Raw genomic sequence first — 20,811 nt, 5'->3', positions numbered from 1 at the left:
GCATACTTTTGAAGGGTCACAAGTGTTGCCAGTGTCAATACCTGGCCTCCCTTCCTTTCTGGAGCGAAAGAATCTTCGCGGTTGGATGTGCACCTTACTACACACGAGCAAATCGTCAGTGTCACACTCGGTGCTGTGGTAGCTACGTGTCACCCTGACATTACCTAAACGGCTGCATTTGGCGAAGACAAGGTCAAGCTGGTGCCAATGTTTCGATCTAGGGTGTCGCCACGAAACTTTGTGCTGGGGTTTGACGTTGAAGAAGGTATTGGTTACGCAGAGGTCATGTTGGGAGCAGAGTTCAAGGAGGCGCTGTCTGTTTTCATTCATCTTCCCTGTTCCAAACAGTCCCAGACAGGATGGCCAGCTGTGGTGGTCGCTGCCAACTCTGGCGTTAAAGTCACCAAGGATGAACAGCGGCTCATGGGAAGGTACCTCACTGATGGCAATGCTAAGTTCATTATAGAACTTGTCCTTAAGTTCCTGGGCAGAAGTTAAAGTAGGCGCATAGACACTGAAGATGTTGACCACGTCCACTGGTGTTTGAAGCTGGATTTTCAGCATTCTCTCAGTTCCCACATTTGGTGGTATGACTGAGCCAACTAGGCTGTTTCTGACTGCGAAGCCAACACCGTGTTCCCTGGTCTCTTCTGGAGGCTTCCCGTGCCAGAAAAAGGAAAAGTCCTTCTCCCTGAGACATCCAGAGGACAACAGCCTTGTTTCCTGGAGGGCCATGATGTCCACCCGCAGTCTTCTCAGCTCATTATTAATGATTGCTGTCTTCCGGGGGTTACTAATTCTCTGTAGGTCTTCTGTAAGGCCCGGAGTCATGGTCCTTACATTCCATGTGCCCAACCTGAAGGCTGGATTATTTTGTTGTTTGTTTTGCCTGGTGTAAGGTTAACGATCCACCTGTCGGTGAGTCCCTAAGCCTCACACACCCAGTGGAGCAAGTGGACCGTGGTGAGGTAGCACCTACTTGGCTCAGGGCTGCCCATCTTGAGGCGGGTGGTAGCTGCCCAATGAGATCCAAAGACCTCTCCCACCATCGGAAGCAACCCCTGGCACCTCACGCTATGCCAATCGAGTGCAATGGCTTAATACTGGTAACTGCTGCTTTCCGTGTTGTGTCACCGCTCAGAAAGTGATGCCGGAGTGTCCTCTCCAGGGCGCAGGCCTGGGCAAGTAAGTTTGAAGAACCAGCTGATGCCCAGCAACAGGTTCCCCCTCTCCACGCCATTGATGTAATCCAAGGGAAAGGCAAAAGCCAGTACAGCTTGGCACCAATGTCATCGCAGGAGCTGCCAGAGTGAGATTGAGCACAACCTCAAACTCCCTTAGGGGCTCCATCTCCGGATTTTTCCTCGGGCTTTACTCCCGAAGCCTTTCGCATGACTAGGTATCGCCGCAAGGCAGTGGAGGTTTTGTATCAGAGTTTCCTTCTCCTAGGTGGGTGGCCTTCCCAGGCTGACAAGCCCCATCTGCCTGAAGCAGCTGGTTTTAAGGCACCAGTCCCCGCCTTCGCCCCTTCTCCTGTCAGTGCAAACAGTTTCGCTGGGCTTAGAAACTAAGCCACACGTGAAGGCCAGGAGCTGGACTTTGGTTGTCAGAGGCTATCGGAGACACACGCCATGGGAGCATTATATAGATAGTGGGAGCTTATCCCCGCTACCACCCCCAGCTATGACAACCCTTGAAACCACACAGAACCCCAGCAAAGCTATGGGCAACAGGTTGACAGCGCAGCCCCTAGGGGTATTACCTGTCAGGAAAGCAGAAGCCAGGTTGGGGGCGTGTCTACACTTGCCTTTCCTTTCAGAAGGGGCTTGGTAAGGAGCCAGTTGGGAACATGCTAATGAGGTGCTACCATGAATATGCAGCACTGTATTAGCATAATGACAGCCATGCACAATTCAAAAGTGCCACTTTTGAATGGTACCCTGCTGTGTGTAGACGTGGGGGAGCCTTTTCAAAGGACCCCCCCCCAGACTTCGAAAGCCCCTTCTTCCAAACAGGTGCTTTCAAATCGTGCGTGGCTGCTATTATGCTAATAAGGTACTACATATGCATATCAGCATCTCATTAGCATACTCCCAACTTGCTCATTACCATGTTCTTTCTGAAGGACGGGGCTCGTCCAGACTTAGCCTGAGAGGCAGCGCTTCTCCACCAGTTATCCGAGTGTGAATATGCTCCAACACTCAGTGCTTCCCGGCCCGGGCGCTGTGCACCCGCAGGCACTGAGCAGCGTCCGGCCTGGGCTCCCCGTCTGCGCCATTACCGGCCTGGGCAGAACTCATCCCCCGCCCCATCAGGGGCTATGGCCGCAGTGTCTGCCCCGCTCGCTGCAGGCGCCTGCGCAGAGTCCTTCACCGCCAACCACCCGCCAGACCGAAGCGGTCGAGCTCGAGGCCGAGGCGCCGGGAAGTAACGTGCGAAGCAACAGAGTGCACGGCCGGTCAGGCAGCGCCCCGCGAGAAGCAGACCCTACCGCGAGGCGTTGCTACCCAAACGCGACTCCCCCTGGAGACGATTACGCATGCGCCCCGCACCCTGCCTCCGGTAAACACACAGGTCACGTGAGCCGGCCTGCGCGGCCCCGCTCGCACACGCACGCTGCAAGGGGGGAGGGGAGCGCGTACGCGGGCACGCGGCGGTCGGCAGCGAGCCCCAGGCCGGGCAGGCGAGACCACCTGAGGCAAGGGGCGACTGCGGGGGGTGGGCACCTGAGCGCACCCCCCCCGAACAAGGAACGAGCCGCGCGCGTGCGCGCTGCCGCCACCGTCTCCTGCTGCTCGGCCGCTGCCCTCCTTCTAGACCTTGGCCGCGGGCAGCGCTGGACGGCGGAGCAGGGTGAGTTACCGCCGCCGGACAGGGGGGAGGGACCTGCCGTGCGGCCGCGTCGAGCCCTCTCTGGCCGCCTGGGCCCGAAGCGGCGGTGGGGCCTGGTGTAGAGGCCTCTGCGGTGGCTGCTCCGGCTTGAGGCCTCTGTTCCGCCATGCCGCTGGCAGTGGCCAGGGCCAGCCCATGGCCGTCGGGTGTCGAGATAGTGTCGCCTCCGCCCTTTCCTCGGGGGCGGCCTTGGGGTATGTTGCCCGCCTCCGCAGGGAGCAGGAGCCGCCGCCGCCGCCTCCCGCTGCTGCCTCCCTTCCCCCCAGGGACTTCTGCCCAGGGCCTGCTGCCTCTTCCCCTCCCCCGCGTGGCCTACTAGCGCCCCCGGTCGTCTATTGCCTTGGGCCTACTACTCCCCTTTCCCCTCCCACCCCCTGGCGTCTGCTGCCCTGGGCATGCTGTCTTCTCCTGTCCCCTGATCTGCTATCTCTTCCTCTGTCTTACTCTCTTCCTCTTCTCCAGGGCCTGCTCCTGACCATACCGTTCTTAGTCTCTTCCCTAACACTTGCTCCTACAACCATTATCGACTGAAATCCTGTTTTAACCATTTCTTGCCATACCCGTTCCTACTCCCATTAACCCCAAAAGAGTGGTGGCAGGACTTTCTGCACCTCACCTCGCTACCCACAGTGCCTGCTCAATTATTCATTCCTTGCTGTTTTTTCCTATGCACCCCCACCCCCCCCACACACAACTTCCAGTGGCTGGGACCTTACTTTTTGTCTTTTGACCTTTGCTGATTTATTTCTTCCCCTCACACTAAGATAACATCAGAACAGATGCAAATCTCTGCATTAAGTATTTTTGATAGTATTTCTAGTGTGGACTAAAGATAAAAAACAGAGGAGGGGAAATAACCAACCTTCCCTAGCTAAATGAACAGGATTTGCCAAAATGTAATACCCAAAATAGTAGCTGTTTCCCAATTAGCGTGTGCACCATTTGTCCCTTCCTCAATGTCTGCAGCCTAAAGTCATTGAGGAGGGGACACATGGGATGTGATACATGGAGACTGAGGACCATGGAGTAGGGATTTGAAAGTGGAGGTGGTCTGTTCACGAGTAACTCCAAAGTTTAGTTCTTGTATCTGCTTTATATATTTTAATAGATTACAGATTTGTTCAGTGTTCTGATGGTTTTTAAAAATTAGTATAAATTCACTGAAACTAGTAAAATGTTTTGGTGTGAGTATAAGAACTATAATAAATTTTAAGGAGGGTAAATAAATGTGTAACTTCTTTCAATTAAAATGGTAGATTTGCATTTGAATTTGTTTAATAGCTGTATTAAATATACTAATATAATTTAGCATTTTTATATAGGATCTTTTTAAATGTTGGGTTTTCTATTTCTTGAAGTAATTAAACTGTCCAATAAACGGATGAGGGTCTTAGGTTTTGTGTTTACCTATAATAAAAACATTCCTGTAGCCATTTATGTAATTTCTCAGCCATCCTTTTTTTCACAAGCTTTTACTCTATTTCCTGTACAAAAATCTTCAGATATATTCTAAATCTAGACTCAATTTTCCCCGCTATTTCTTAGCAATCATAACCATTTAGATGGGGGGTGGGAAACCAAAACCAACACATAAAAGCAAAATCCTGTATGACTTTATCTGTATGAGCTGAAGCTTATTGCTCAGTCAGTTATCTTCCAGAGCAGGGATGGGGAAAGTTGGCCTGTGGTCTGGATCCAGACTCCAGCTTCTGGCATGGAGGGTTTGGATCGCTAAACCTTCTGGGCTGGATCAGGCATGCCAGGTCCAGATCTGGACCATGGGCTCTGCTGAGGGGTCAGGAAGGCATGAGGGCGGGAAGCAGCTCTGGGCTATGCTGCCACTTGCTTCTGTTCCCCCAGTCAGGTAAAGGGAAGGGGAGCAAGAGAAGCCTCTGCAGCCTGCCTGGAGGCTTCATACCACTGCTCTGATTGGCCAGGATTCTGGCAGCAGAGGGCAGTGCCTGGGAGCAGGTGGAGGGGGAGCAGAGCCATGTGTGTCCGGGGGTGAGTAGCTAAGATGTGCCCCATTGCCCAGACCCCATGCCTATTGGCTAGGGTTACCATATAAAAAAAGAGGACTCCCCTGAGAGGGAGCGTATCTATCAACTCATGTTGTATTAATGTGTTTTATGGACATTAATACAATGTGAGTTGATAGATGCTGACACAGATACACTCCTTCTCACTGTGTCCTCTTTTTTTGAAAGGTCAAAGTAACCCTGTCTTCAACCACTCCTGCAAGCCCTCCCATCCAGACTCCTACTACCTTCCTGCACCCTCCCTCCTGGACCTCCAACACATCTCCTGCATCCTGTCCTCTTCCTGCCCAGACTTCATAACCCTGGCACCCATACAGTCAGGAACCACATCACTGAGGTTTTTTCTTGTTTGGTTGGTTTTTTGCTTTTAACTTTTGTGGTCCCTGACTGAGAAAAGTTTCCCCAATCATGTTCTAGAGGTAATGAGCAATTACAGGGTTAACAAGTAACAGAGAGAAAGCCATGCTAGTCTATATACTATCAAAACAAAAAAGCAGTAAAGTTGCACCTTGAAGACTAACGAAATAACTTATTAGGTGAGCATTCATGGGACAGACCCACTTCTTCAGACCATAGCCATACCAGAACAGACTCAATATTTAAGGCACAGAGAATCAAAAATAGTAATCAAGGTTTTTGCTCACCTTGATAAGGTTAACAAATGTGACCGTACCAGTACTTGTGTGATACTGGGTAGATTTAACACAGCACACTCACTAGACTGTAAACTGTTGATTTACAGTCTCAAAATAATCTTGTTTCCAAATCTTGAATTGAAGCCTAGACTTAGTATATTCGTTATACTCCCTTCATCTCCTAATATTTAATTCATACTGACATTCCAACTTGCTTTAGCACATAGACTGAAACTAATGCTGATTATAAATAAAGGGTAAATTGTGGAACCTTCAGTTGGGTGCCTCAGGGATTTGTTTTGGGTCTGTTTCCAGTTGAAGTAAGTAATAATATGGGAGCTAATAAATATTGAGTTTACAAACTCCATTTAACACATGGCACACACTAGTAAGAAAAGGAATATGTGCAAGAGCTACAAAACATATATTAACTTGCATTTGTGCATCTGGGAAAAATAATAGGAATGTTTGGAAAAAATAAGGCTATAACAAATTGTGATCTAATTACAACAAATAAAAAATGGAATGGTATGTGTAAGAGGCATGAGAGGATACCCCATCTATATTGCGCTAGCACAGTATCACCATACGGGGGCTTGCTTAGGATCTTTGGAAACTCTTAAATTACATCTCAGGTACCTAAGTACTTTAAAAATCTGGCTGTATGTATATTTCAGAGCAGCTCATTAACAGAATGCTGTTGATACATTGAAAGGAATTTCTGAATAAAATTGTTACAGCAATGGATGGATTGGTCTGTTGGTCAACACTAAAAGAAATATATACAGTGTGACGTTACTATTAATACTTAGCATTTACATCAAGTGCAGTTTTAAATGCTTAAGACCAAGAAGACAGATTAGTTAGCTAATGTGGTCAAGGCATATGAGTAGTGTGATAAGACTTAATATAAGAAACTTTAAAATGGGTTTTTGGGAAACATTTAATAATGAGCTCTAATACTGTTGAACAGTTTTCCAAGGGAATTAGAGGAAGCACCTTTGTGATAGAGTGAAGGGTAAGGTTATTTAAAAAAAGTTTTCAATTTTTCTGAGGCATATTAACACATTGTAACAAGGTAAGATGCACAAAAATAAGTGGGAGGGTAGTATAGTGGTTAGTCAGTTGCATTATGAAATAGAATGCATACTGTATTCCAGCAGGGCCTTTTGATTGGAGGGTAGTTGTATATCATCTTGCTGCAAAAGTAGGGAAAAAGGCTGAGTAAAGTATGGGAGGAAGCATGGGCTAATCTGTTTGAGGAGAATTGCTGATGGGAGTGTTGGTGAAATATTTCTGGTTTCTGAGTAGCCTTTCTCCTTTTTTGTCTTCTCTAACCTTGGTTTAACACTATTATTTTGGATCACGTTTACTGGATCTCTTAGACAAAAATCCTAAAATAAGCTTTTTTGATTGCTTAGGTAGTTTGAAATACTGACAAAGTTAATGGTCTAGGATCTGCTGTCTATCAGTGAAGCAAATGAGAAATTATGTTGAGCAGAATAAAGCATAGTACCGAGTTTTTAAAATATATTAGGATCACAAAGTATTGTGATGAGTATTGGTCCAGTAGTAGATGGAAATGGGTGAACTTATAATCACGCAGAAAAGGCAGAGGTGTTAAGTAAATATTTCAGTTCTTTAGGGGAGAAAACAGAAGACATAGCCTCATCATATATTCAATTGCACTGCTATCTCTGGAGGATGTTAAGTGGAATTTACTGAAGTTGGACATTCTGAGGTCTGCAGGTCAAGATAATTTGCATCCAGTTCTTTTAAAAGAGCTGGCTGAGATGTGTACTGGACCATTAATGTTGTTTTTCAGTATGTTTTGGAGCACTGGGAAAGTTCTGGGGAACTGGTGGAAAGATGGTGTACCAATTTTTAATGGGATGACCTTGGTAGTTGTAGGCCTGTCAGCCTGATGCCAAGCTGATGTATCCCTGGCAAGGTAATGGCAGATACAAGGCTTACATAACAAAGAATTTAAGTAAAGCGATGGATGTAATTAATGGAAATTAAGATAGTTTTGTTTGAGAATAGGTCATGTCAGATTACGTTATAACTTTTTAAGTTGAGATTGCAAGTTTGTTTGAGAAAAGTAATTACCTTCATGCAGTTTCCTTAGATTTCAGTCAGGAGTTTGTTAGCATTGTGTGATATTTTAATTAAAAAAAACCGGAATGTTATGAAACTAACATGGCACGCATTGTTAGCTGATGGCTGGGGGTGAGATACCACGTGTGCCTTCGCTTCATCCGAGTCTTTAACTGCTAAGACAGACAGTCACTTTGTAGCGGGCAGCCAGGGGTTGCTGACGGATGCCCCAAGGATTCTCACCTGAGTCTTTAACTGCTAGGACGGAAAGTCCCTTCACAGCGGGCAGCCAGGGAGGCTGATGGGCGCCTCAAAGGTTGTACTGAGAGCCTCCTTCTCCCGCGTCTGACTGCTAGGACAGACAGTCCCTTCACAGTGGGCAGCCAGGGAGGCTGACAGGTGCCCCAAGAGCCTGCCCCATGGGGGCAGCACAACTCAGCATGCCTCCCCAGTGACCACACTAATACAGCCGAAAACCGGCTGGGATTCTTTTATTTGTGTTCGGTTTGCACAGTAACAGGAGGAGTCAGGCTAAAAACTTAAATAGTTATTGTTTATTTGATAAGAGAGCTTAACTTTTATGGTTACAAGGCTTATATTTTACTTCTTTAGTTACAAGCAGCTAGCACATAACAAAGTACTTTAATTCATAGATCTATTATTAAATGCGTGCAAAAGCAAAACACATAGCCGGTCTTATTCTCACCTCTGCATTACCCGACTTTGGCGTGGCCAGCATCTGTCACTCAGTCCCTCGGGAAGAAGAGTATGAGGAGGGCGTCCCCTGGGACGTCGGGAGGCAAAGACCTTCCTGACCAGCGGGTGTAGGTAATTGGAGCTCAATTAGAGGGGGCTGCCAGACACTTCTTTATATCCCTTGGGTCATGTATGCTCTTCCTTATCTTAAAGATGCCAATTGTGTTAGATCATCTTGTGATGCTAGTTCTCACAGGAGTTTCAGGGACTTAATTCACACCTGCGAGGTAGAGATAATTTAGACATTCTTTTCTTATGGGCATGAGATTCCTCTCCTGGGATGATGTGTGGGCATATCAATCACCAGTACTAGCCAAGGGCAGACTGAGGCCCTGGTCGTCTGCTAACCTGTTTGTCTTTGTTGTCTGGTTTCGGCCCATTCAGGGTCATGATGAGGCAGTACATCTGTACGATGAGGCATCAAAGACTGTGCTTGAGATTAGCACATCTGTGCTCTCAGGCATTCCAAGACTGGGCTGTTTCCTTTGGTCCTATGTGCTCTGAAGCACCTAAGAGGGGCAAGATGGAGTAGAGCAGGGGGATTCTGTCTGGCTACATGCATTCAAGGGGTTAAAACTGGCTATACTGTCAAACTAATTGTAAATGGGGAATGGTCGTGGAAAAGGTTTGTTTCCAATAGTATTCTCCAGGGAGTAATTTTTGGCCTTGTAAAAATAATTACAGTAAACTCTTTCATATCTGGTGTTCTGTCATCTGGAATGCTCAAAAAACTGGCATTTTTAACCATAAGTAAATTTTAATTGTTTTTAGAAAGTACAGGAGAGTGAAAATAATTACAAATACAGCAAATACAGTTTGTACAGTAAGTTTAGAGTGTACAGTACTACTGTTTGTAAATAAAGTACTCTGCATACATTTTTGTTTGTTTCTTAATCTTGTTTTTCTTTAGTGTTATGTATTGCTAGTTATAGCTCTCTATTATCCAGAATATATGACTATCCAGCAACCTCCCAGTCCTAGGGCTGCCAGATATGAAAGAGTTTACTGTAATGGTAAAGTGTGCAGATAATGCACAAACTGGGGTGTGATAAATAATAAAGCTCATGTGTTCAGGGTGATTTGGGCTGCATGATAACATGGGTGCATGACTTTCCCCAGCTCCATGCTCCAGGCCACAGGGGCTCTCTGACCTGGGCTGGAGAGACTTCCAGCTGCTGACAACCTCTGTGGCTGGGGCTCTTTGGTCCTGCAACATCCATCGTCCTGCCAGATGATGGATGATGCTGGATCGGATCAGTATGTCCCAGACCAGAGGGATTCAATGTGTATCATTAGCCAACCTAATGTAAAATACTGTTGATAAAGTACTATGTAAACAAAAGTAATTAACTTGTTTGTTCTACAAATAAAAACACACAACTTTAATATTAGTTGTCTTGCCTTTAATGTGGTGGATGTGGCTTCCCTCCCTGGCCACAATAGACCCCACTCTGAAAAGGAGGGGGGTCTGTCCCCTGCCACAGCAAATTATAGAGCTGCAGCTGGGAGGGAGGGCTGTTTTCTCCCCAGAAGCCACAGTCCACAGGGAAAATAGTCTCTCTTTCTGGCTGTCGCAGCCCTGCACACCACAAATTCCCCCTACCCTCTCTGCAACCCTCTTCCACGTACTAACCTCCTGATTTCCTTACTGCAGCCCACTGCCTCCTCCTACCTATCCTTTTTTTTCCCCCAAAACCCACCACTTCACCTTACATGTGCATCTTCTCCAGGGTCCAAACAACTAATTAGTAGAGTCATACCTTCATGGCTTCACTGTCTAGGTGGGCGGCCCTTTATTTTCTTGTGTGCAGCGGCTTAGGCATGTACATGGCAGACCTGTCTGCAGACTGTGTGAGCTGAGCTTGTGAACCACAGTTTGAAAATCTCTGTATTAGATCATCACAGGTGTCCATTCTGGCCTTGGGATTTGTGGATAAAAGTAAGGGACAGAGTGCTGAGCAGATTTTTCCCATGTGGTGTGGTTAATGTGCCATAGACCTGACCTACAACTATTCTGGTATTCATTATATTCTTTTGAGTACAGGAGACTTACTTATGCACATATTTGGATGGCTTTGAGATTGGAATAAAGTTGAAGAGCAGGAAAGAGACTAAATTCAGCGATGTTTCCATCTGCCTTGTGTCTTCTTTTTTTTCTTTTTTTTAAGGACATTTCCAAGATAGCTTTTGTAACTTTAAAATTATTTCCTGTACTTATGTAGGAACTCAGTTGCTTAACAGAAATTGGTGGCCCTACCAAATATTTTTTTCTCTGTGGCCTGCCCTAGTTGCTCTTGACTGTTGGACTTGAGAGATAGCGGTCCGGTGGATGTTACATTGGCAGTGGCATCATGAGACCCAGTAACGTGCAGTATGACTTCTCATCTCTGTACCTCTGCTCCGTTTCCAATATTTCATTTCTCTTGTCTGTTCATAGTGCAAATGCTGTGTGGCATAGAATCTTCCTGTGTGTCAGAACAATAACTGGTATGATGAGGCTTTGTCTGTGAGCGCCTAGCACTACTGTAATACAAATATTTGCTCCTGGCCTTAAAATACAAACCCACAATAACTTGAATCAGAGTAACGTCAAACCCTTATTATCTTTTTAAAAATTTTTATTTATTATGAAAGGATAGCTGGGTTTAAAACTAACATCTACTGAGTTTCTCCTTTCCAACAGAAATTCCTTGGTGTTTTAACCAAGGTTTCCCAGGATGTCAGCAATCTCTGGTAGGTCTCAACATTTATAATCTTGTGGGGGGAAAAGGTAAACTAAATTTTATTTGATAAATTCTCTTATCATTTGGGTTATTTAAGCTATGGTATTTAGCATAAAATTAAACTTTGATTTTTCTGTTATTTCAGTGTAGTTAATTTCATACCAGCTAAGATGGTGCTCTCCTCTATTGCCTCCCAGTCAGTGACTTTTTATCATAGTAGGGCTATATACTGTTTCCTAACGTTATCTCACCTTTTTTGTGGAGTCTCTAAATATGGTCCAGCTCATTTACAATGGTTGTGTACAAACATATTTTAAAACATTTAGTTATTGAACAGTTTGAAAGACAACAAAGTCCTTTTTGAAGGTGGGTAGGTTGTTTAGTGTCTCAGACTTAGGCCTGGTCTTGCAAATGACTACTTGGCACAAGGAGCTACCCACTCCACTGATTGGACTGTAGTGCAAGTATATTCTCTACAAAATATGCACACTTGATCCAGGAGACCTCATTAACACTATTGAGAAAAATACTTCAAACATTGGAACTAATTATATCTTATCCTTAATATATTAACTTTCCACAGCAACAGAAGACTTAATTGATTGACTCAGCTAATACCATTTAGCATTCTAATTGTCAGATAAGGAACCTTTTAAAACTGTAAACTTCGCTTTTTTTCCCCTTCAGTTTGGATTCTGTCAAATTCCATTATTCATAGCTTTAGTTAAATTTGTTATAATTAAAATTTTTTAAGAAGGGAACCTGATTTTCTCATCATCTTTGACCACTTGACTTAGAAAGCTTGTATGAAACTTGACCAAAATAAATTTAAAAATATAAAATGAGTCACATGACTCATTACAAAATATGCAGAGCAGTACTAGGTTAAAAAGTTTTTAAGGAAGGTAAATTATAGTTAATATTAAAAAAAAAGAAAACTGATCTACATAAGCTAATAGTAAGTGGAGGGAGAATCTTCTTTTTTTTAAAAAAAAGCTAACTCTTAGAAAAAGGAGACTAAAGAATAAATTAAAAGAAAAAATCCAAGAAATCCAAAAGAATAAATCCAAAGAAAATCCAGAATATGTAAATACAAAGTATAATTAAAGATATGTGTAATTTGAGGTGGACTATAATGCTGCATCTGCACAGCAGCCTTATATCAAAATAAGCTCTTCTGAAATATGTATTTTGAAATAGGGCTGTTACACACACACAAATATATTTCAAAATAACACTTACGTGCAGATTATGTATTTCAGTATAGATAAGTGATCTTATGGTGTGTAGCAGCCCTATTTCAAAATACTGCTTTGAAAGTGTTTAATTCCAAATAGCTATTTTGAAATAAGCACTATCCAATGTCTTAACAGCACCTATATCGATATAGTTATTTTGAAATAGGTGCTGTTCCTCCTGCAGTCAGGTTTACAGAATTTGAAATAACACGCCCCCTATTTTAATTTTCTTTTGAAATAGCATGTGCAAAGTGTAGAGAACAGCAAAGTTCTTTTGAAATAACAGCTGTTATCTCAAAATAATTTGGTTGTGTGACCATAGCTTAATATTCCTTCCAGACAAGTAAATGTAACAAAAATTTGTGTGAACATCACCTTTCTTCAGTTCTTTCCATCCCTCAGTATTACACTTTATTTTTTTTCCTGCAAGGCTGATTTGAAGAAGGAGAAATTTGACATGTGAATTTCTTTGTCTTGGAAGTTACTTTTAATACAGTGCTGTATATGTACTCTATAAATCTTGTGCTGTATGACTCTCTGCCACACTGAATAATATTGTAACGATACTTTAGTGATGCACTCTTTGGGATGCAGGTACAGGATCAATTATGCTTATTTAGTGGCAGAAAAATAAATTTTACCAACTGGAAACCTCCCAGAATGATGAAAATGAGAAAGGATAGACTAAAACAATGAGATGGAGAACCTGGACCAATGTTAGGTTTTAAGTGAAACTGTGGAAGATACTCAAGTTTCTACAGCAAATATTTGTGATGAAGTTCTGGAAATAAATTTTATTTTCCTAAAGCTAATCCAGAAATTAAAGTTGAAAATAAAATAAAAAAAAAAGTTACTGACTTTAAAAAACCCTATGGGCAGAAAACTGCCTTGTTTAGGACAGAAGACGAAAAACAAACTCCTAGTTTTGCTAATGTATGTAATATATTATTACTGAAAGGATGTTAGGAGGAATGACTTCCTCGAAATCAAGTACCTTAGGTGCAGTATGAAAAGTAATTTATATTTTTCATATGTTTGTTTACAGTAGGGAGTATAGATTCTGAATAACACTCTCCGTGATAGCTTTACAGGTATGACATTTGAAGCCACATGCCGTAGCAGCAGAAACATTTTTGTGAATACTAAACTTCAGTATGGTATAATTTATTGCAGAAGAGTTCAGAACTTCTGTCACTGGAACAGTGACAGTCTATGACCCTTGTTGATCTTGCTTTTAACTACATGTTTTTGAATGTTAAGGCTATTCTGTCTGTGGCCATGTCTACACTACAAAAATAACTTCAGAGGTTGAGCATCTGCGCACACTCTGCTTCGAAGTTGGCACTCCTCCGTTCCCAGGAGTGGAGTAAGGACTTCGAAGTTGTGCTTCCTTAATTTTGAAGTAAGGGAAGACGTGTGTAGAGACTCTGCAGGTTGCTTTGAAGTAGCACCTAACTTCGAAGTTAGTTCCTAGTGTGGATGCACCCTGTGTGTTTTTGTTATAAACGGGGCTTGTGGCAGCAAAACTTGATGTAGAATTTTGCTCCAAAATCTTAAGTTTTTGTATATAAAAATTAAGGCTAACCTGTAGTGTTTCCTCTAATCTTTTATGTCTTTGGATATGTACGATGGAGAGAAACATGCTGGGTGGCTGTGTGCGTTCTGCTAATCAGCTGGGTGGCACCTGAATTTCATTTGGGCAGCTGCCCAAGTGCTGTGCTTACAGGGAACGGTGCTAGCCTGCTGTTTGTGACCACTTAGTATCACTGTTGGCTGCAAAAATGGCATGTCCATCACTCATTAGTTGCTGTGGGAACAAATCATGTTTTAATCCTTTTAAGAGTCTAAGACTGGTTGCTGGCACCAAGGGTCAGCAACCTTTCTGAGGTGGAGTGATGAAATGCAGCCTTTTGACCTTTATGTACTATTTGTATGGAAAGTCACTCATAGTCCTACTTGAAACGGCTTCTTTAATAAATAAGGATAGATGCATAGCTTTACCATTTAAGTGGTGTTTGGTAGCATTATCTGGTATTTTGTTAATCTACAGGCGGCATGGCTTTAAGCAAGCTCCTGGTTGCATCGGGGAGGAGAGGCAAGGCTGAGCTTCCACCTCTCATGCTGATGAAAATCTGCTCACGTGCCACTCTTGGCATCAGTGCTGGGGGTTGGTGACCCCTGATCCTCACCATTTGTTTCAAATTCCACAGTTGAATTTGTAGTCAGTTCAACTACATTAGTGTTGGCAACATTGTTTTAAAAGATGGCGAACTGAAATGCCTACCCTAGACAATGTACCATTTAAAACTTCTCTGAGTACACTGTGTTAACAGTGGCCTAACTGTATTAATGGTTCCCATGTTGTGAACGAACATGTGACTTGTGCCAGCACCCATTTGAAAAACTTAGAAAATCTCCCCAGTGCAGAAAAGGCACAGAGAATTTCAATGTTGTAAGTGAATTCCAAGCTTTTGCACGTTCAAGCACCTTGTATCCACACACATTCAGCTGTTTGTAATAAAGCAAGAGCATTTCCATCACAGTTATTCTTCTTCAAGGCATACATATGTCACAACAATTATGTCCAATATCTGTTTCTCTCTATGGGGGTAGGGGCGGCAGCTTGTTATAAGTTGTTTCACATATATGTCTTTAGTTAATTCATGAAACTAAATTCGTTGTAAGTTGCACTGATATGCACTTATGTCATTTGGGAGCCAAGGGTCTCAAAAGCTAGGAATGTGTCTGGTGGCCGGGTGGCAGGAGCTGTAGTGCAGGGGCCCTGGGAGCAAGCCCAGAAGTCATGGGGGATCAGCGAGGAACCAGTAGGAATCTAGAGTGGGACAGCGGGGAGTTGCGGGGAGCTTTCAGGTAGCCGGGGGAGCTGTGGGGAGTCAGCAGAGACTGTCGGGGAGCTGGTGGGAAGCTGTGGGAAACCAGGGATGGGAGGCTGGTGTGGAGCTGTGGGGAGCTTGGCAGGTAGCCAGGGCAGTCGGCAGAGAGCTGCGGGAAGTCGGGAGGTAGGTGGGGACCGGAAGGGAGCTGAGGGGAGCCATGGGAAGACAGGGCGGTAGGTAGCCAGGCTGGCTGCTGTGAACAGCTGCAGGCTGCCTGGATCTGTAGATGGCAGGGAGCCCTGGTGGGTAGTGGTTGCTAGGACCCAGGAGCAACCAGAAGCTGGGACCCAGCTGTGATCAGTCAGGAGCCAGCTGGGGGCACTGGGGGAAGATGACTTTCCCTCATTCAGAAAATTCTCTTATCCAGCTCGGATCAGGTCCTGAGGGTACTGGCTAAGAGGTACAGTACTGTGCCATAGTGCAGCCATATGGTGGAGCAGGTGTTAGAAGAGACAGCCACACTGCCTAACAAAGGCAGCTGGGGGCAGGGGCAGGCTGTGTGCCAGGCTGAAGGGTGGTGGCAGTACATACATGCCCTTGTATTGCAAGTGGAATGTCCCATTGCAAGGGAGAACATCCGGGGTGTGCCTTGCCTGCACTCCCTCCTGCAGAGCCAGCTTTTTCCTCCCCTTAGTGATGCTGCAGCTTCAGGAAACAGGACTTTACAGTGCCCCCATAAAAAATTCAGCACCCCTCCAAGGGACTGTGCACCCCACACTCTCCGCATCCCTGCTGTAGTATGCCATGACATCACAACAGTCCTTTGCGTCTTCCTTACTTTTTGTAAGTTTTGAAGTGAATGCATTGCAAGTACACATACTTCATCTTAATATACTGTACAGTACTGTATTTGTATAATCTATTTCTATTTACTGCTTTTGGTGTGCTATAGGTACACTATATGCACCATGTGTGTGAACTGTATGCGTTGGGAATGTATATCAAGCTAATTACTTTACTCGTTACAGGTATTAATTCCCCTTTATAAGGCATTTCCCTATAAGCTGCATTATTTAGGAACAAAACCTGAACTTGTAACGAATTACAAGTTGTACCTCATACCTGGCACGCTCAGGACCTGATCTGAGCCAGATAAGAAAATTTTCTGAATATAAAAAGGGTTGATATTACAGGAGCAGCATATTCATTAGCTTTTCCAGCACACTTCCATGATATTGTAGTCCGAATTTCTTATTTTGAGCTAGTAACAGAGAGGGAGCCGTTCTAGTCTATAAACTGTCAAAACAAAAAAGCAGTCAAGTAGCACTTAGACTAACAAAATAATTTATTAGGTGAGCTTTCGTGGCACAGACCCACTTCTTCAGACCATAGCCATACCAGAACAGACTCAATATTTAAGGCACAGAGAACCAAAAATAGTAATCGAAGTTGACAAATCAGAAAAAAAAATTATCAAGGTGAGCAAATCAGAGGGCAGAGGGGTGGGGAGAGGGAGTCAAGAATTAGATAAGAATACTATAAATAATAGTAAATAATTAGAATAAATAATGATCTAAATAATATATAGATAATTTCTTATCTAAATAATTAGATAAGAATATTTGGCTTAATCTAATTCTTGACTCCTCCCCCCCAACCCTCTGTCCTCTGATTTACTCACCTTGATAATTTTTTTCTGATTTGTCAGCTTTGATTACTGTTTTTGGTTCTCTATGCCTTAAATATTGAGTCTGTTCTGGTATAGCTATGGTCTGAAGAAGTGGGTCTGACCCACAAAAGCTCACCTAATAAATTATTTTGTTAGTCTTTAAAGTGCTACTTGACTGCTTTTTTATTTTGAGCTATTGGACCTTTTTTATGCTTTTATGCATACAATATTTGTTCAATAGTTGGTTTGTGGATACAATCATAATCCTGTCTTGTTTTAAAAATTAAAGCTGTGCTAATAGAATATGCTATGTAAAATGACTTTTTAGACTGCAAATGGCTGATTTAAAAGCTCGTATTTTAAAAACATTTTTAGTGTAGCACCTCTCTAGTTGCTTGCTATTTCCTCAGCTGTCTATTTTGAGGCCTCTACTGGGAATTGGAACAGCAATAGAGAATACGAAAAATGGACATTTTTCATTTTTTAATGGTAGTCAGGATAGTTAGTGTAGATACACTACATCATTCAGAAATTACCCATTCCACATTGTGTGTCAGATTGACATATTATGAACTTGTTACAAAAATATTAATTTGTAGTGGCTTTGTTCTTTGAATGTGAATGTCAAAGTACTGCAGCGTTGATAATTATTCCGATGTGTTCAGTTGATATGCCGCATTATTACTGTAAGCTGGAGTGATTGTTGGGTTAAGGCTGCTGCTTACTGTCAAGGGTTACTGGAGTGGAGGGCTAGGAAAGAGTTATGACTCCACATCCACAGAGGCTTGTTCCCCCACCTTAATTAAAAACAGAATACAAAAGCCTTTGACCTTGGCCCCGTAGGGAAGAGAGAACAAGAGAAGATCTGCATCCTTTCTTTTCCAAAAGCCTCAACTATTTTCTGGCTGTCAAAACTTCAGTCTACCAAAACCTTACTCTACGCCAGCATGCCATCTTTCTGTTACCCAGCTTTTGTACATAACAGCCTTCTCCTTATCCCTATCTGTTTCTACATTGCAGTTAATATATTTTCAATCCAGAAACATGAGGCATACTGATGACAATATACAATTCAAATATTGAATGTTAATTTTTAATGTTTAGTGAAATATTCACTCTGCTTTTTTTATTGATTTACTGAATCTGCAACAGAATTTCCAGTTTGTTGTTTCAAAATACTTCAGAAACCAGGACAGGTCTTGTCACAGAATGTAGGCAACTTGATAGTAGAGTACACTTGGGTGTCCTTAACACAACACAGCAAGCTAAAGTTAGCAAGTTGTGAAATCCTGTCCCTATTGAAACAAGTGACAAAATTTTCATTAATTTAAGTGGGGCAATAATTTCACCCCAAATATGTATTTGTAGTATACTATTGAACATAAGTGAAGTATCTGATGTGAGTTTTCTTTTTTTAAATAATATCTCGAAATACGTAGCTTTTTTCGCATGAACTGGAATGTAGTTCTCTCTCCAGTTTTGGGCACAATCTTGTTAGTTGCTGAGCTCCTTCTAGTCTGTTATTCTCAGTGGGAATTGAGGCTAATCAGATCTTTAGTTTTCAAGGTGAAGAGATGTCTTAGCAGTGGATCTTTGAGGTAACAATTGACCCAGATTTAGTTGACCTTGATTCCTCCCCCCCCCACCATTGACTGAGGTCCAACCAGACTTTTTTAAAGGGAATGTTTAAATTCATTGTATGCATATATAAATACCAACACTTCAGTGCTGATATGAGCATACAATAACAACCTAGTCTGTATGTGCTGATGGAGGAAAAAACAATTTTTTTAGGTTTCCTAGGAGTAATAAGCAGGAATTTGTTACAATTCTAAAGTATCTTAAGCATTCTTTAGAAAACACAACAACCAGGACAACTTGTTGGTTTCTTAGCTTATTTACATTTGTAGCTTATTTTCTTATGATATTTTTCTTATCTTTCTATAGGGCTGAAAGACACAGGAATCTTCATGGATATAGTTGGTACATTTAACCATTTAATTCCTACTGAACACTTAGATGATGCCCTATTTCTAGGATCCAACCTGGAGAATGAAGTCTGTGAGGATTTTAGTACAAGTCAGAACCTCTTAGAGGATTCGCTGAAGAACATGCTCAGCGATAAGGATCCTATGCTAGGATCTGCAAGTGCCCAGTTCTGTTTGCCTGTTTTGGATAGCAATGATCCCAATTTCCAGATGTCTTGTTCAACAGGTAAATCTTACAATTTTTTAAGACTACAATTTAAAATACTTAGTACCAACCCTTTTTGGTAATGTAGAAAATAATGAGTTGGGCTTTTCCCCTTCCATTTTATGAATTAGGTCCCAGATATTAAAACCCAGGCTGTTCTTTCATATGAAGGCATCTCTAATATTTAGCTAGGGAGACTTTGTATTGGTGATGGGCAGGGAGGTCCAGTCTCAGTCAGGATTTTTTTAGGTTTGTCTTCAGTATGTGTGACTTTCTTTTCCTGAAACCAAAATAGTGATAAACTTTGAATTAGTACTACACCTAATGAGCACAAGTAGTTATCTGCCTTCAAAATTGCAGTAATTCAGAGTTAGGAGTAGGAGTGCTTGAAAGATGCATATTCTTCCTGAGAGCTCTGATCTTCTCTGATAATTGGCGGCTTTCTAGTACTCGGATCCCAAGGTATTCACCTTTGGTTGGTTTCAAACCAAACCACTGCTGTTGCTAACAGGGTTCTTTTTAATAGCAGTGGTGTATTTGATGGCAATGTTTAGAATTGAAATGCCATATTTAATGGTTACTGAAAAAGCTTTTGCAGTACTTTTGGAAGTTAGAAAATGCCACCAGACCAGTTTTAATCTCATTTACATTGATGGACTACAGTAGAACCGTTAAGTTATGCGAGGGTTCTATTCCGTGCACCATCGCATAACCTGCATTTTGCATAAGTGGGATCAGGCTTTCTCCCCAGCAGAACACACGTTCTGCAGCCAGGGAAGCAGCAGAAAGGTAAGCCGTGGGGTGGGGGTGGGGACAGTTGGGGAGGGTGAAGCCTAATGGTGGGTTGGGGCCATGGGAGGTGGGCGGTGGGGTTTAAGCCTGGGATGGGTTAGGGCTGCAGGCTGGCTAGGGGTGGAGTTGAACCAGAGCTCTGTGTGGGGATTATGAGCTAGAGCCGGGCATGGGGGTGGCGGGGTGAACTGGAGCTGTGCGCAGGTGGTGTGCCAGCAGAAGGGTTGAACTGGGGCTGGGGAGGTTGGGCTGGAGTTGCACCTGAGGGGTGTTGCGCTAGAGCCAGAGGCGGGGGTGGGGAATGAGCAGGAGCAATGCATGGGTGGTGAGCGGAGCTGGGGAGAGCAGGGTGCTGATCTGGGGTCATGTGGAGCCAGGAGGGTTGAGCCAGGACTGGGGCAGGGAGCAAGTTAAGCGCGACTGGAAATCGTGCATTTCCAGTGTTTACTGTAGAAATAGGGGTCAGCCACATAAGAGTGGAGTCACATACCCTGAGACCTTACTGTAATTATATTGAATTCATTGCAAATCTGGCCTGTAGTTCACACATCCTATGGTTAAAAGTTCAAAAAGGTGCTTTTTGTAGTTGATTGGTAGTACAAATAGAATATTGAGATGGATATTATAGTAATTTCAGTAGCGCTTTGCAGCATTTAAATCTTTGGATGTTTTCAGATATTCAAGTTCTTTCATCAGTTTTTTTCCACCCCTCATCAAAACAATAAAGTCCCATAAAACTATTTCCTCACTCCTGTCCTCTAACTTTTCTGTTTCATAATGCCAGCTAACTGATCAAGGAAGGTGACAACCAGGGCAATTATAGATGAGAATTGTAAAGCAAAATTAAATATTTTGACATTTACTTCTCCTTTATTATTACTAAAGACAGCCTCATATAATATTTTCTGCTGTATCGTTCTCCCTTCTGCATTCCCTTCAA

The 20,811-nt window shown here is 43.1% G+C and overlaps 1 protein-coding gene across 5 annotated transcripts in view; it reads left to right on the top strand.

Moving 5' to 3' along the window:
- The first annotated feature begins 2,568 nt into the window (after positions 1-2,568).
- Positions 2,569-20,811, top strand: part of PHF3 (PHD finger protein 3) — a 76,841-nt gene continuing 58,598 nt past the window's right edge. The window contains exons 1-2 of one of the 5 annotated variants that reach the window (XM_074991092.1): positions 2,569-2,853; positions 18,834-19,100. In XM_074991092.1, coding sequence (XP_074847193.1) covers positions 18,857-19,100 — 244 coding nt within the window. In that variant the 5' untranslated portion in view covers positions 2,569-2,853; positions 18,834-18,856. Of the gene's footprint in view, positions 2,854-18,833; positions 19,101-20,811 lie in introns of those variants that run through there. The other 4 variants (XM_074991093.1, XM_074991098.1, XM_074991095.1 and 1 more) reach the window with 4 other exon arrangements.

This window comes from Carettochelys insculpta, chromosome 3 (genome assembly GCF_033958435.1).
Source record: "Carettochelys insculpta isolate YL-2023 chromosome 3, ASM3395843v1, whole genome shotgun sequence".
NCBI classification, from domain to species: Eukaryota; Metazoa; Chordata; order Testudines; family Carettochelyidae; genus Carettochelys; species Carettochelys insculpta.
This window is presented reverse-complemented; position numbering and strand designations above follow the sequence as displayed.